Source organism: Dunckerocampus dactyliophorus, chromosome 2, assembly GCF_027744805.1.
Source record: "Dunckerocampus dactyliophorus isolate RoL2022-P2 chromosome 2, RoL_Ddac_1.1, whole genome shotgun sequence".
In the NCBI taxonomy this organism is placed as follows: Eukaryota; Metazoa; Chordata; class Actinopteri; order Syngnathiformes; family Syngnathidae; genus Dunckerocampus; species Dunckerocampus dactyliophorus.
Genome location: NC_072820.1, coordinates 30,964,608 through 30,979,380, shown reverse-complemented (window position 1 = coordinate 30,979,380; position 14,773 = coordinate 30,964,608). Strand labels below are relative to the sequence as shown.

General features: G+C 40.6%; 1 protein-coding gene across 5 annotated transcripts in view; it reads right to left on the bottom strand.

The window, feature by feature from the left end:
* Nucleotides 1-14,773, bottom strand: part of LOC129177050 (A disintegrin and metalloproteinase with thrombospondin motifs 14) — a 48,651-nt gene that overhangs the window by 23,350 nt on the left and 10,528 nt on the right. For 2 of the 5 annotated variants that reach the window (XM_054767744.1, XM_054767746.1), the window contains exons 3-6: nucleotides 11,541-11,697; nucleotides 10,756-10,952; nucleotides 7,169-7,252; nucleotides 1,575-1,731 (exon numbers count right to left, since the gene is read on the bottom strand). In XM_054767744.1, the coding sequence (XP_054623719.1) occupies nucleotides 1,575-1,731; nucleotides 7,169-7,252; nucleotides 10,756-10,952; nucleotides 11,541-11,697 (595 nt within the window). The remainder of the gene's footprint in view (nucleotides 1-1,574; nucleotides 1,732-7,168; nucleotides 7,253-10,755; nucleotides 10,953-11,540; nucleotides 11,698-14,773) is intronic. The other 3 variants (XM_054767745.1, XM_054767747.1, XM_054767748.1) reach the window with 2 other exon arrangements.

Sequence of the window (14,773 nt, the reverse complement as noted above, 5' to 3'; positions counted from 1 at the left end):
ATACTTAGGAAAGCCTGGTCATTGATGACATAGTCGAAGTAAGGCCACAGCAACATTTCATAGAGCTTTTCTTGGCCCGGCGCCACGCTTCTCGAAAGTTCCGTGGGAACCGTTTAAGTAGTTTTTGTGTAACGCTGCAAACGTTGTCAAACTTTGACAAGCTTGTGCGATGTCTGCTTAGGGAGGACGAGAACCCTTTCCCAAAAATAGCGCTGCAGAGCCGCTGGAGGAACGCGTCTTGTTGTGAGCACAACACGAGCGTTGCCACGGCAATACGCGGAGGTGCGACGGGCCTGGCAGGTAAATCGACTAAACATGACACGTGTGCTTGAAAAGAGACGCAGAGGTCATGGCCCGGTGTTGAACTTGAGCACAGAGAGAGTTGTGTTCACTGGGAACATGTTGCTAACTCACTAGCTCGCTAACTACAGTACAGTATATTTGCATGTGATGACAAGCTAATGAGCTAACTAACAAGCTAACTAACTGATGCATCTTATGTCTAACTCTGCAAACTAACTAGCTATAATATAACTGTTCCATTTATGCCATGGTGAAAATAATCCACTTTTATCTAGATCTTTTTTCTAGCTAAATGGCTAACATGCTAGCTGACTGGCTAACTGCTAAAATGCTTTCCTCGTTTCCTCTGCAATAGCCTTTTGCAGTTTTAATATATCTGCCAACCAACTTGCTAGGTAGTTAACTAGCTAATTATAGTATCTTCGCCAAAAAAAAAAGTTTTTGTTTTATTCTGCTAACTAGCTATCTAGCTCGTTAATAGTGGGACGTTCATGAAGTAAAACTGTTTTAGTTATGTCAAAACCCCTTTATTCAAACCTTTATCTTAGCTAGCTAGCTGGCAAAAATACAAGCTAACAATCTAACTGCCTGGCTGACGTATTCATTTATTTTAAATTTGTTTAATTCTGTTAATTCCTGGATCCATTTTGTTCTTTCAGAGCATGTTTGATCTTATCTTATATATCGTATTCTATGTTACCAACTTGCTAACTCACTCACTTGCTAACTAATAAGGGTATCTTTGCTAAAAGTGTGCTAATAAAGTAGTTTTTGCTAGTTTTCATCTTATTTCACTAACTAATTAGGTATCTAACAAGGTACCATATTGCTAACTCACTAGCTTGCTAAGTAACAATAGTACCTTCGCTAAAAGTGTGCTTCTCCTAATTCTGTCATACGCAAAAATAAATTGCCTTCATTAGTTTTGCTCTCTCTGAACATGTATGAAGTCATTCTACTGACATACATGTAGCATTAGCATCACATTTATCATGAAATCATTAGGGCGCATGAAAAATGTCTGATTTTTGTCTACATGCCAAAAACGCCCCTTCAAAAATGCATTTTTCATGTCCAAGGGGGGACGTCAGTGTCCAGTGGGCAAGGTTCCGCACGGCCGCCCACTAAATGCTTTTGTTTTTTTTTTAATGCTAGCGGCCTCCTGCCCCCAATGTGGACCTTACCTGGGCAAAGACTTGAACCCCTTTGAGAATGGAAGCAGAATAGAGCACTCAGTCTGCACAGGCCTCGATCGAGAGAGAATACAGTACCTTGCATACCTGCGGGACCAAAATCTTGCCTTGTGAGGAAGATGGCGTGGTCGTGGTACTCGGCGTGGTCGGGGTCACCGCGCTGCTGCGTGTTGGCCCACCGGCACACCTGCTCCAGGCTGCGGGACGGGTTGCCACGCTCGATCAGGCTGATGGACTGCAAAAACAGAAACAGACCCCTTTGACATGAATCCCAAGTTGTGTTCAGGATAAATCAGCATTCGGGCTTCGACAACTCATCAAGGATTAATCAATTATCCAATTCATTGACAACTATATCAGTACTCATTAAGCATTTTTTGATTTAGAAAAGTAAATATCGTCTAAATTCAGCCTCTCAAGTGTGAATTTTTATAATTTTCCTGAGCCAATGTTTGTTTGCTTCTCATAATATTATGACTTTTAAAAAACGATGTATTTTTTCTTTGATATTTCAACTCTGTGACTTAATTCCTGAAACCGAGAATTCCCAAGAAGAGGTCAGTCGGGCACACTTTTCTGTATTTTACATTTTCTAATGATAAAATTGTCTGGAAGATGTCACAAAGGACAGTGCCCTGGACCTCCGCTCTTAAAGCGGGAAGTAGGAAGTCCCGAACTAGGAAGCACCTACCTTCACATGCTATTCTCGAGTCCTCCCCACGCAGGGGCGTTACTCTGTCCTCGGTGGATCAGTGTGTTTGCATCTAACTGGCTCAAGCTCCTGTCAATCAAGGCTGTGGTCTGTGTGCTCTACGAGTGCAAAAGCAGCGGCAAGCTTGATAAGGTTGCCGAGCAACCTGTCAGGGCAAAATTCATTGTTTCTACAATACTTTTAGTGTCTAAATCTAGTCAATTCTAACATTCCCATATTTGAACTTTATTCTTGTAACATGATAACATTTTACCCAACCTAATTTTCCAAAAATTACAACTTTATTTGGTTTTGTCTGTTCCTCACGCTATTCCGACTTTAAAAACATATCTTTTTTAGTACATATTTCAACTTTATGCTACTATAATGATGTTATTTTTCTTCATAATATTACGTTATTCCCATAAAATTAAAACTTTTTCTCCTTAGATTACGACTTTTTAAAATGACTTATTTTCCCGTTTTTGCTGTTGTTGTTTTGTTTAGATTTTCCAACTATTTCAACTTTCTTCTGGCAAATTTTCTTCTCGTAATATTACGACTTTATTCCCACATTTTGAGTTAATTCTTTTAACGTTATAGCTTTTTACGCAACTTAATTTGCAAAAAGTTACAACCTAAAAAAATATATATATATTTATTTAAATGTTTCTACTGTATGCCACCAAAGCAGTGTTTTCCAACCTTTTTTGCGCCAAGGCACATTTTTTAAATTGAAAAAACCACGAGGCACAACCCCAGCCGAAAATGCTAACAAATGAAATCTGTAGCCTTTATTGACAGTATAAAGTTGTTCTCATCACAGACGTCAGTGTAGGAATCAAATAAACAAAAATAAAAAGTATTTTACAGTGCTTCACATTTCTACTCACTCAGTGTGAAACCTGGGCCTGTTTGGATGAACACAGAGCTGATATCCTGGCAGGAACCGAAGAGAGACACACACGACGCTCTTCCTTAACAACTCTGTCTCTTTTGGAGATGGCGTTTAAGCTTACTTGTGACCAGAGCATTGTTAGATAGCGTTCCACCACGCACCAAGCACAACGTAGTCGTTTCCTCGCATCCCCACTGAAAGTAAATCCAAATGAAAGACAGCTGCTATTGCCTCGCGCAAGACATTTTGCTTCAGTTATCCGTCTTTGCTTTCTTTTGACCTCCACTCATACTTTGGCCTTTATCTGGGTCCGAATTTTCTCCAGGGTGCAGTTCAGTTAGCATCTTTCTCACTGTTTGGCTAGCCACAATGCCACTGTCACCGCCATGTGAAGCATCCATGCATTGATTCCTTTGATTGTACAAAGCAGTTAGCTACCTGCTGCCACCTACTGATATGGAAGTGTATTGCATGGTTACGCTGCCGATCATCCACATTCTTTGCGGATAATAATGAAGTGAAATTGGATCATTTCCCACGGCACACCAGGCAATCACTCGCGGCACACTAGCGGTTGAAAAACACTGTACTAAAGTAACGTTGTTTTCCCTCATAATGTTACGACGTTATTCTCGTAAAATTACCACTTTTACTCGTTAGTTAGACTTAATATTTATACTTTATTCTTGTAAAATGACTACTGTTTTTTCTTTTTTTGGCAGGGTTTTCTTATTAAGTTATATTTCTAGAATGTGCCGCGGGCAAAGGGCCCTCAGGCCACTCTTTGGGCACCCGGGTCTAGGGCCTAACTGAGTACTCGATTAATTGACTAAGAAAATAATCATGAGTTAATCTAGTCTAATCTGTGTTCTTCTCCTCTTGCAATGCTCGGATTGTGTCATCTCCTCCCCCGACCACAACTACTCTGTTGTGACTGGTCAGGGGTTGGGTCGGCTGTTTACGTCTAAAAAGAAAAAAGTAAATAAAAAGCTAGCGGGCAGAATTCAAATCAACAAAATTGCTCGGATCCTTTACCTGGTCATGTGACATGTTTGTGCCATCGCTTGTTGCTCGGCAGAATGAAATATTTTGTTTTGCAAAAACTATTTGTGTTGTGTTCTTGCTGGGCAGAAGTCATTCTTACTTCAGTCAAAAAAGAGTTCATTTAAAAAAGTTGATTTAGTTTGAAATAATAATAATAATAAAATAGAAAATAAAAAAAATACATTTAAAAATTTAAAAACGCACTATGCTGTTTCTGTGAAATAATAATAATAATAATAATAATTAAAAATCAAGACAAAATAATAAAAAATACATGTAACAATTAAAAAGCGCACTACACTGTGTCTGTGGTAACACAACATGAGACAAGGAAAACAGAGAAAAAGGGAAGTTGGCAGGAACACAGCATAAGCGATACCGGCTAGGCTAACACAACTAGACAAGTATATTTTCCCGCAAACAAAATTAGCAACAAATTGCGATGAATACATAACCTCCTGCCGCTCTAACCAAGTCCTTTTATTCCACCTCGGAGAAGAATTGCTGCTGTGTAAACACCTGGAGGTGGTCTCGACAACAAAAAGCAGTGTGTCACACCTGGAAAAAAAGCCAACTTTGCAGCAGGGCGGCCGACAGAGTCAACAAGTTTGATCTCATCAGATAAGCGCTAGGTAAACAGCACGGCTCTGCTTTGACAACCGACAGCAGGAAGCTTGGAGGCGGCGTTTCAGGACATGTAAAGGCCAGCACGCTATTATAGCAAACAAACCTGCTGCTAATGCAGTGTTTCAGTGTTGCTGTTGTTTTTACTCCCGTTGAAGCGCTATGTACAGTACATACACTTTTATGCATTGTTTTACTTCATACTTTATTCATCCCAGTGAAGTGCGCCATAGAAAGGAGTTTGGTATTTCTGCAGGACACACTGCATACAGTAGATTCCTGCATAGTTGTAGTTCGGCATTCGCTCCTATCTTTGTGGCTTTCTTTTCTCTGTTTTACCTTGTTAATCATTTGTGTGTGTGTTTTTAAATGGTAACTTAAATAGAAAGTGGTTTGATGGCGCTATCTACAGGGGAATAAGGGTGATTCCGCTCTGAATCCAGCAGAGGCTGCTGTCTCACAAGTCAAGTCACTTAGCATTTTCCAGCAAGAAGATGCTTTGACAACATGGGACGTTGTGTAACTGTCGGTGGACCGATATTATCGGACATCCCTACCAGTTGCCATGCCCAATATTGGCATAAAACTGTAATATCGGTCAATATCTGGATCTGGGTGTTTCTGTTTAATATATTTTCCAGCACGCAAATTATGACCTCATCAAACCGCGTCTGAAGCGTGTAAACAACCGTGGGTGGCTTATAACAAGCTTGCTCGCTCCTGACTAACGTTATGTCTGTGGTGTCTCCTTCGGATGTTAAACTTGCGATTTGCAATGACTGCAAAGCGTTGGTTATGCAAGGCGGAACCAAGACTTCTTCCTTCAATACTTCCAATTCCCAGGGCGAAAGCCATCAGTCAGGAAATCATGGAGTGTATCGCACTGGATAACCAGCACTTTTCTACCGATAACTCTAAATATGTCTTATATTTTAGCTTCCTCGTAGTAGCTTTTTTGATAGCCCTTGTTGTTCTCCCATAAGCTTCATGAGGTAGCCACCTGAAATGGTTTTCACCTCACAGGTGTGCCTTGTCAGGGTTACTTAGTGGAATTTCTTGCCTTATTAATGAGGTTGAGATCATGGGGTTGTATTGTGTGTGTCCAAACTTTTGGCCTGTACTGTATTTCTCAGGTGTTTGCTTATTGTACAATGTTGTTTGCAGCCACGTTGGGAAGCTAATTTCTGATGCTCTCACACATTTCTTAACACTAAAAAATTTCTAATTTTTTTCCGCTGGCATTATAAAGTAAAACGCTACAGAAATCACAGTGTTAAAGGTAACATTCAAAGTATAAAACATTATAATGCATCTATCTATATCTATATCTCAGTCGGAAAAGGGTGGATTGCTCCCTCCGGGTTGGGAATGAGGTCCTGCCCCAGGTGGAGGAGTTCAATTATCTCGGGGTCTTGTTCACGAGTGAGGGAAGGTTGGAGCGTGAGGTCGATAGGCGGATCGGTGCAGCATCTGCTGTAATGCAGTCGCTGTACCGGACCGTCGTGGTGAAGAAAGAGCTGAGCTGGAAGGCAAAGCTCTCAATTTACCGATGGATCTATGTTCCCACCCTCACCTGTGGTCATGAGCTTTGGGTCGTGACCGAAAGAACGAGATCGCGGATACAAGCGGCTGAAATGGGTTTCCTCTGTAGGGTGGCTGTACCCTTAGAGATAGGGTGAGGAGCTCAGTCATCCAGGAGGAGCTCCTAGTAGTGCCGCTGCTCCTTCACATTGAGAGGAACCAGTGGAGATGGCTCGGGCATCTATTTCGGATGCCTCTCGGACGCCTCCCTGGTGAGGAAGAAGACCCGGGGGCAGACCTAGGACACGCTGGAGGGATTATGTCTGCCAGCTGGCCTTGGGAAGCCTAGGTGTCCTCCCGGTGGAGCTGGAAGAGGTGGCCGGGTACCGGGAAGTCTGGATTTGCCTACTGAGACTGCTGCCCCCGCGACCCGGACCCGGATAAGCGGAAGAAAATGGAATGGATGGATGGATTGATAGGAATAAATTCATAATATTACGAGAAGCAAATTTACAAGAAGAAAGTTTAAATAATTGAAAAATAAATCTAATGAGATCATTGTACTCACTCGTTGTACAATATTGGTGGGCCGATATTATCGGACATCCCTACTCCTTACCTACCCTTACAAAAGGTCAAGGTGGTCCTTGCATCCTTTCATTATTTATTATATCGCCTTTGGTGGAAAAACTTTGGACACTCCTGGTTGAAAGTATCAAAAATAGGCATTTTTAGGACTTTTTATGGATGCATCCATTATTTGCATTTGTTCTTGGAAGGTATCCCCCAATCCCACCCCCGCCACCCATATTATTATATTATCGCTGTCATCTGAAAAGCATGTAACTCCACTTGCTTGACACACTAAAAACAATAAAACTGTTGCTATCTTACCTGTCGATACCCGACCATGATCATGCGAACCAGGACGATGTTGATGTTGGCTCCCAAAGACTCATCGTGATAGATTTCATCCACCTGCAAGGAGGAATAAGCAACAAAATGTTAACTGTAGAGCAGAAATGAAACATTTTTTACTGGAAATATGATCCTTTGAGGCGTTTTTTTTCTTGGCTTTAGCTGTCTTATGTTGGAATATTGTGTTAATACGCTGGCGGAGCTCCAGTACAACCAGTGATGTTATGCAGTGTTGAGAGACAGGAAAAAAATAGGCCCAGCTGACCCAGAAATGTGTCAGCTGCTGTCTTTGGCTTTATGACGATGTGGAATGTACGCTATGCGCCGCTGCCATTCCCGACGTCCGCTTTAACAAGTTTTATTTTCATCCATAAAGTTTGCTCACACCCTGGATGCTCAAATTTAGAGGGGGTTCTTTGTTTATGACTTGCAGTTAACAAGCTAAACTAAGGCTCGACTCTTTGCCAAGGGGAGTCACATTTCTTCAAGAGACCAAAGAGTCTGAGTTAGTGTGTTTAGTTTTGATATTATTATTATTATTGTTCACATTTTGTACATGTTTTTAAATGTAATTTTATTGTATATATTTTTTTATGATATTTTTTCTTCTTAAAATTATAGATGTTCTTACATCTAATATAATTGTTTTTAAATGTAATTTAATTCTTTTTTCACAAAGTCTAAATTTGAAATTCCACATTGGGAGGTAATTTTGTACATTTAATTTATTTAAAAAATGTAATGTAATTTTATGTATTTTTCAATTATAATTTTTTTTCTAATTAAAATTCATGATTTTTCCAATTCCACTTAATTCAATTTTCTTTACATTTAATTATTTAGTAATTTCACTAAATTCAAAATGTGCACAAAGGTTCGTGTTTTGTAATTTATATATTTTTTCATGTAATTACATTTCATATTTTTTATTCATGTTATTTTAAAATGTATTTTATTATGTTCTATTTTCATTTCAGTAGTTATTATTATTATTATTTTATCTATGAATTCAGTCTTTCACCGACCCAGAGTTGACCATGCTAATTTCCCGACAAGTTAATTTCCATGGAGAAGTATCTAATATTCACTCATTAATGGGTGCAATTCAAAATGTACTTACCATCCCATAATTACATTCAATTGCCCCAGCTCAAACCCTTACTCTGTAAATACAATTAAGAAGTGTTTTAATATTCTCCTTCCTCTTCCTCCTCAGGGCTGAAATGTAAATGGACATGTTTCTACTGTATCAGCAGGTCCATGAGTTTGAAAATGACATTCACTCAGCTCGGACACGGGTCATTGAGTCATCAGCAGAACCCTGGGGGCCGAGCACTTTCATCAATATAACAACTGAACCGCTGGACTCCCTTTCAGGGAATTGAAGCCGTGTGAGTCATCATAACCTCATCTACCACAATATACAGCCTGATTGTTGTTATTATTGAAAAAGGTTATAGGCTGGGAGGCACACAAAGGACCAAAATGTCCAGAAAGTGTCCAAATACGGCCAACAAATAAGCAGCGCATTCTGCATGTTATGTCCTCACCGCACACAAAAGCCCCCGGGACAGTGATGAACGGCTTCTTGGGCATCAAGTCCAAATTTGCTCAGGGATGCTAAGCAACAGGCTAGTCGCTTAAGCAAATATTCCATTCACCAGGAGTCCATTTGGGGCCAATACATGCTGTGACAGTTCCAGACAAGGTAGAGCCAATGGACTTGAATTCCTCACCGGCCCTTTAGTGCGATTTGGCAAGACAAAGCCTGGCCGAGGACTCTAGACTGCCGCTATTTATACAGGTACTACTACTACTACTAGAGGCGCAGGATCTTGAGTAAAATGAAGCCAAACATATTTTTTGCTATGTTTAATGCCCAAAATGAACAGTTTAGTTCCTACACTGAGAGCAACATTTTTAAAATAGTTTTTTCGGGGAGTGTGGGAGGGCAGCATCATATTATGTTCTCTGATAGAGCCTCACATTTTGAAAAGCCCTGTCCTAAGCAAAATATGACTAAACTTAGTTTAGATCTAATCGACCCATAAAGATCGCAAGCTAAGAAGCACAAGAGTTCTATATTGTGACAATAGGACTCCTGCAGTATTTTTGTCGCTTCATTCACAAAGTGAATTCAGATTCCCCTTATTATGCAAAAGTAACATTCTAATGATGTTTGATGTTCAGTATGTGTCTGTTTATGAGTACCAAACCTGAGAAAAATCGATCATCTCCCTCACTTTTGAGAGAAGTTCAGTTTTTGAAGTTCCGGGTTTTTATGATGTCATGACAAAATAACTTCCTTCCTTGTGGGCATACCTCCCTGATCGGCCCCAGCTAGATGAGCGTGCGCTGCCTACCACTTTGTAAAAAAACAAGGCTTCACTACAAAAATTTTTAGTCTAAAATAAATAAGATAAATAAATAAGTCTTAAAATAAAGCTCTGCAAACTATCCGTCAGACTGCTACAGACGTGGGAGCTGTAAGTTCGATCATTTTTCTTTCGCAAATAGCCAAATTTAGCATGACATCGCAATTACAATGTGTGTGTAATGTTAGCACTGTAGCTTGCATAGCTATGCTAGTCGCTAATGTTTGTATCGTCCTGTAAAGAACTTACACCTTTGGATTTTGTTGACATCAGTCAAGCAGTATCTGATCCGTCTGGCTTTTTCAGAGGTAAACAGGAGCTGCTATATTAATTCAGTACCAAATGCTGAGGTTGCATATCATTTTTGTGAACATTTGAAAGTTTCTGGTATGTCTTTAGGGGCCATGTGCGCCGGGATAATTGCAAACCCAGAAGGAACACACATGGACAAACACACACACACTTAAGGAGGTTGGAATTCAGCTACAAAACGAGAGTAGCAGCTGTGGACTGGAGGCGGCGAGGGCCGTCCATGGTTTGTATACAGCAATGCATCGACGTGGCCCGTGCTGAAACAACGCTGCCATTGTGCGCCGGGCACCTCGGCAGCCACCTCAGCCTCACGCAGACAGGAGGTCCAGCAATCAATCCCTTGGGGTGGGTCGGGGGGGGGAGAGTTTCTCCAGGTGGTACTACAGGAGGGATTCGGAGGGATTTGAACACGGGCACGGCTCTGGTGGCTTACAAGCAACCCCTCGCTTCTTGGAGAAAATTCCCCTCGGGGGACAAAAAAATGTGCTGATCAGAGAGCAGCCGATGGGCACACATTCACCCTGACACCAATGGGTAAGTGAACGTGACATGCTAGTTAAATAAGCACAAAGTAGCGGCAGTTTCGATGACAGCAGAACATGCCAACCCACAACTGGGCTGGTGCAGCTTATCAGACTACTGTGGGCTCCTCCAGTGGTAACTGTTACAGAGTGAAACCAGCACTCTGTGAAAATCTGACTTGAAAGATTTGGGTTCCTCATAAGGAGCTTATGGTGGTAGGAGCTGCTGAGGTCCATAAAGAATGAGCTAACCTCCACTGTAATCCATTAAAAAAGCTGTTGACAAAGCGTCATGTCAACTGATATTTGACGTCTGATGAACCCAGTGACCCCCACCCCCACCACCGCTACTTACAATGTTCATTAGCGTGAGGACGTAGTTTTGCACGTGCTCTTTGCCGTGAAAGCGCACCACCGAATCATCCACGGCGAGCAGCACCTCAATGTTGTAGTCGTCCTTCTTGGCGTGCCTGCGCTTGCGCTCGGCCTCGGACAGTTTGTGCTGGACCAGGTCCATAGCTGCCGGGAGGTCGGCGATGCCGAAGTCGACCACTGCAATGAAAGTAAAAAAAGACAGTCTATCCAGAGCAATAAGAACACATTCAATCATCTGCTGCTGTTAATGCAACTGGAGAACCCATGAAATAAATGAAGATAACACAACACAATTACCAATGTGATAAATATGATTAGTTTAGTTTTTCTAGTTTAGTTTGATTAATTGCATGCAATGTTACATATTAAAATGCATAACATATTCACAATTCACTGTTCAACGTGTCAAAAAAGGAGCAGGAAGAAGCAGAGCTTATTCAATCCTACCCCCTGTCTATATCACAGCAGTCACTAATTCATTTATGGATTGTGTCCGTATACACTAATTACAAAAAGGTTGGGATATCAGGCCCCCAGGGAGACCCTAGGACGAAGCTAGAGCACACTATCACCTCCGCAGGCCACCACTGAGACTGACTGTTGAAAAATGGTACAAAGTGGACCTTTAGGGCCTCTGTATCGCCATGTGATGTTTGTTCTCACGCCTTGGAGGCAATTTTCCACCCAGGTGGTCAATGACGCGTTACTTTTCAACTCTAATGTCTTCTTGAAATTCTGATCCTTGAGGGTTTTTCCGTGGCGTACCTTCATTGCGGAGCTCCTCCCCGCGCTGGCCGGCTTCCCGCTTGATGGCCGACCTGCGGTAAACCACATGCACACGCCCCTTCACCTCCACATCCTGCTGGCCCTTCTCCAGGGGCTCTATGAAAAACTCGCCATTGTTGGTGCGGATCAACCCTGCCTGGAAAGAAAGATTGAAAAAGGGTTTGAAATTAGCACCCATGTCGAAAGGCCAATAATTCTATCATTTTGCAGGGAATTCTGGATTTCACACAATCTAAGGTGGCTGTCAAGATGGACAATGGATTTATTTTTGGACCTCCATTTTCTGTCACCTGTCAGTAAAAGCATGAAATGAAAGAAAGATTGGACCTTGGAGCTCCTTAATGGTTCCTATTTTGAAGATAATTGTTTCTGGGATGTGCATCAACTAGCAATAGATGAGCACGATGTATCCCACCCTATACTCTTCATTGTCCATGAGCCCTCCAGTTTCCAGTAGGACCCTACAGATATGTTTTGGAAGCCTGAATCCAACTGAAAATCTGTAATGTACCCTTATGGGGTGTCGTGTAAAAGAGATGACCTCGTAATGTGACAAATTTGGAGCACTCGTGCACTGGACTCCGACCACAAAAAAAGGTTTATTAATAATTAAATATTTTTTATATTTATAGAAGATTGTATTAATGTGTCAATTTTTTTTTTGTTTACATATTTTTATGTATATTTAAGGTTATTTTTTAAAGACATAAATGATCCATTGAATAAAATGCTATACCTTTTTTTCAACTGATTCAAACCAATCCAACGCCAAAATACGTGACACATTGGTTATCTATCAGGGCTTTTAAAAAAAAATCCCACATTTACAGTCAAACCTGTCTACAGCGGCCACTAAAGGGAAACGGCAAAAGTGGCCACTATAGGCAGGTGGCCGTTATAGACAGGTTGGCGGCCATTTTGAATTTGTGCGCACACATATTAACATGTCTCTGATTAGAAGCTTGTTGTCTTTGCAGATACATATAATTATACTGTTACATGTTGACCAGTAGAGGGCACTGTGGGACTGCGGATAAAAGTTGAAAAGAACTACTAGGTTAATAAACCGCTGTTACTAAAGCGATTAAAGTGCATTGGCGACGTGAGACTCTCCTTCCCCACAACAAGGGGCATTACAGTATTGACCAGTGCACATTGTCTCACACCAGGAAATAAACGGTGTCACTGTCTGCAACAAGCTCCAAAGAAGACGGCTTTTTTTATGTGGAACAACTGACAGTTTGTGTGGATCTTGTGAATGATTGTGACTAAGCTAGGACTCAGTAATTAAAGTCTACACACGACGCCTTCATTGATTGAAAAACAAAACTTTTTTGTGCATGAAGCTTCTACTTGAGTTGGTAATTTGGCCGCTATATGCAGTCAGATATTGACCGAGGGATACAAAATGGGTGGCCACAGGCCGCATTAGACAGGTGACCGCTATACACAGGGTCTATAACACGTACATTTTCTGCCGGGGATTTTTCAGTGGCCGTTATATACAGGTGGCCGCTAAGACAGGTTTGACTGTACCGTAATTTCATACTTCCTGTGGCAATTTAACATTGAAAATTAATGAGGAAAATTAAATGGTGCCCCCATCTGGTGAAAAATAATTTTACATTTTCCATTCCTGTAGCATTCCATTTATTCTACAGGGTGAAATCATTTTCCATTTTCCATTCCTGTAGCATTCCACTTATTCTACAGGGTGACATGGCTCAGTGGTAGAGTGGTCGTCTTGCTGGTTTGATCCTCAGTCATTGTGTAAGTGACATTTCAAATTCTGCTGTTTCTTGTCCGCCAACTACTCCCACATTTCTCAACCACTTCAAACCATTTCAGCAGCACAATGCTCAGCTCATTCCGGACATCAGGATTTTTCAAAACATTGCCCCGTTTTCCATAATTCAATCCTTTGTCACCTCCTATTGGTAGAAATTAATTTTACATGTAACATTCTGTTCATCCATGTTCATGGTGGCATGGCGCAGGTCGTAAAGTGGTCATCTCCCAACCTAATGGCTGCTGGTTCAATCCTCAGTCGGTGAATAGATTTCACCACTCATTCTACATTTTTTGTTCAGCTTCAGCATTCACGCGCAATTTCTAATGAAATTGCTTCATCTAGCTGTAATATACTATTTAATATGTATATATCATATTATTCATCATCAATGCTACTACGTCTCTAGATGACATTCTTTTCACGCTGTGTGTGTAATTGATTGTTTTTGGGGTCACGTTGCGTACATCTCGTGTGGCGAGACATCAAAGCAAATTGGAGCTGGCCTCGATTAAATTAAATTCCCACATCAAATCATTCAAGGCTATTTTAAGTGTTTAATGTGAGGAGCGTGCCCGCTAAAGCAAACAGTGCAATTAAGTGAGGCAGAGTCATTTGGCCTCCACATACCTCTATGTCTCCATCCATGTGCTCCTGGTTGACACCGGCCTTATTCACGAGCGTTTGGTAATGCTTTCATGAGTCCGAGTGGCTTCCTTCATCCACAATGCTAAATTCACATACAACAAATTCCATTTCCAGGAAACTTTGTTCGTCAACAAATGACCGAAACGAGTAGTAAGTGTGGTGGTTCATGCTGCCCAATCACCACATATTTATTTAGTATTTGATTATTTTTTAAGGTACAATAAATATATATTTTTTTATTTTAATGTATTTATTTATGTACTGCGTATGTTACTTTAGTTATGTTGCATTTATTCAGTTATTTATTTGCATCTATTACATATGGGCAAATATGGTAACATTAATGTCTTATTATATTGTAACATTTTAAAAACTTTCTCATTCATCGTTCATTTTATTTCAAATAATCACACTAGTAATATGACTACCACTATCATTGTGGTTTTATTTAATTTATTACATTTAAACCTTAAAGCTTTCAGTTTTTATTGAAATTGAACTTGATGTGTATTGTTGTTATTACATTATACAATTTCATGCCTTCTCTTTTGCACTTTTTATTCCATTCATTATATTAACATAGCGGTTTTTGATGTCAGTTTGTTACTTTTGCAAAATGTATTATAATGACTAATATTGCCTTACTATTAAGCATAGTTTTATGCTTAATATTGTTGTTTTGAATATACTTTTATTATATTATACAAGCATCTTGTCACATCATCAACATCATCATCCTGCTGTGGTCCATTTCATCTCCCTCAATCTTGGATGA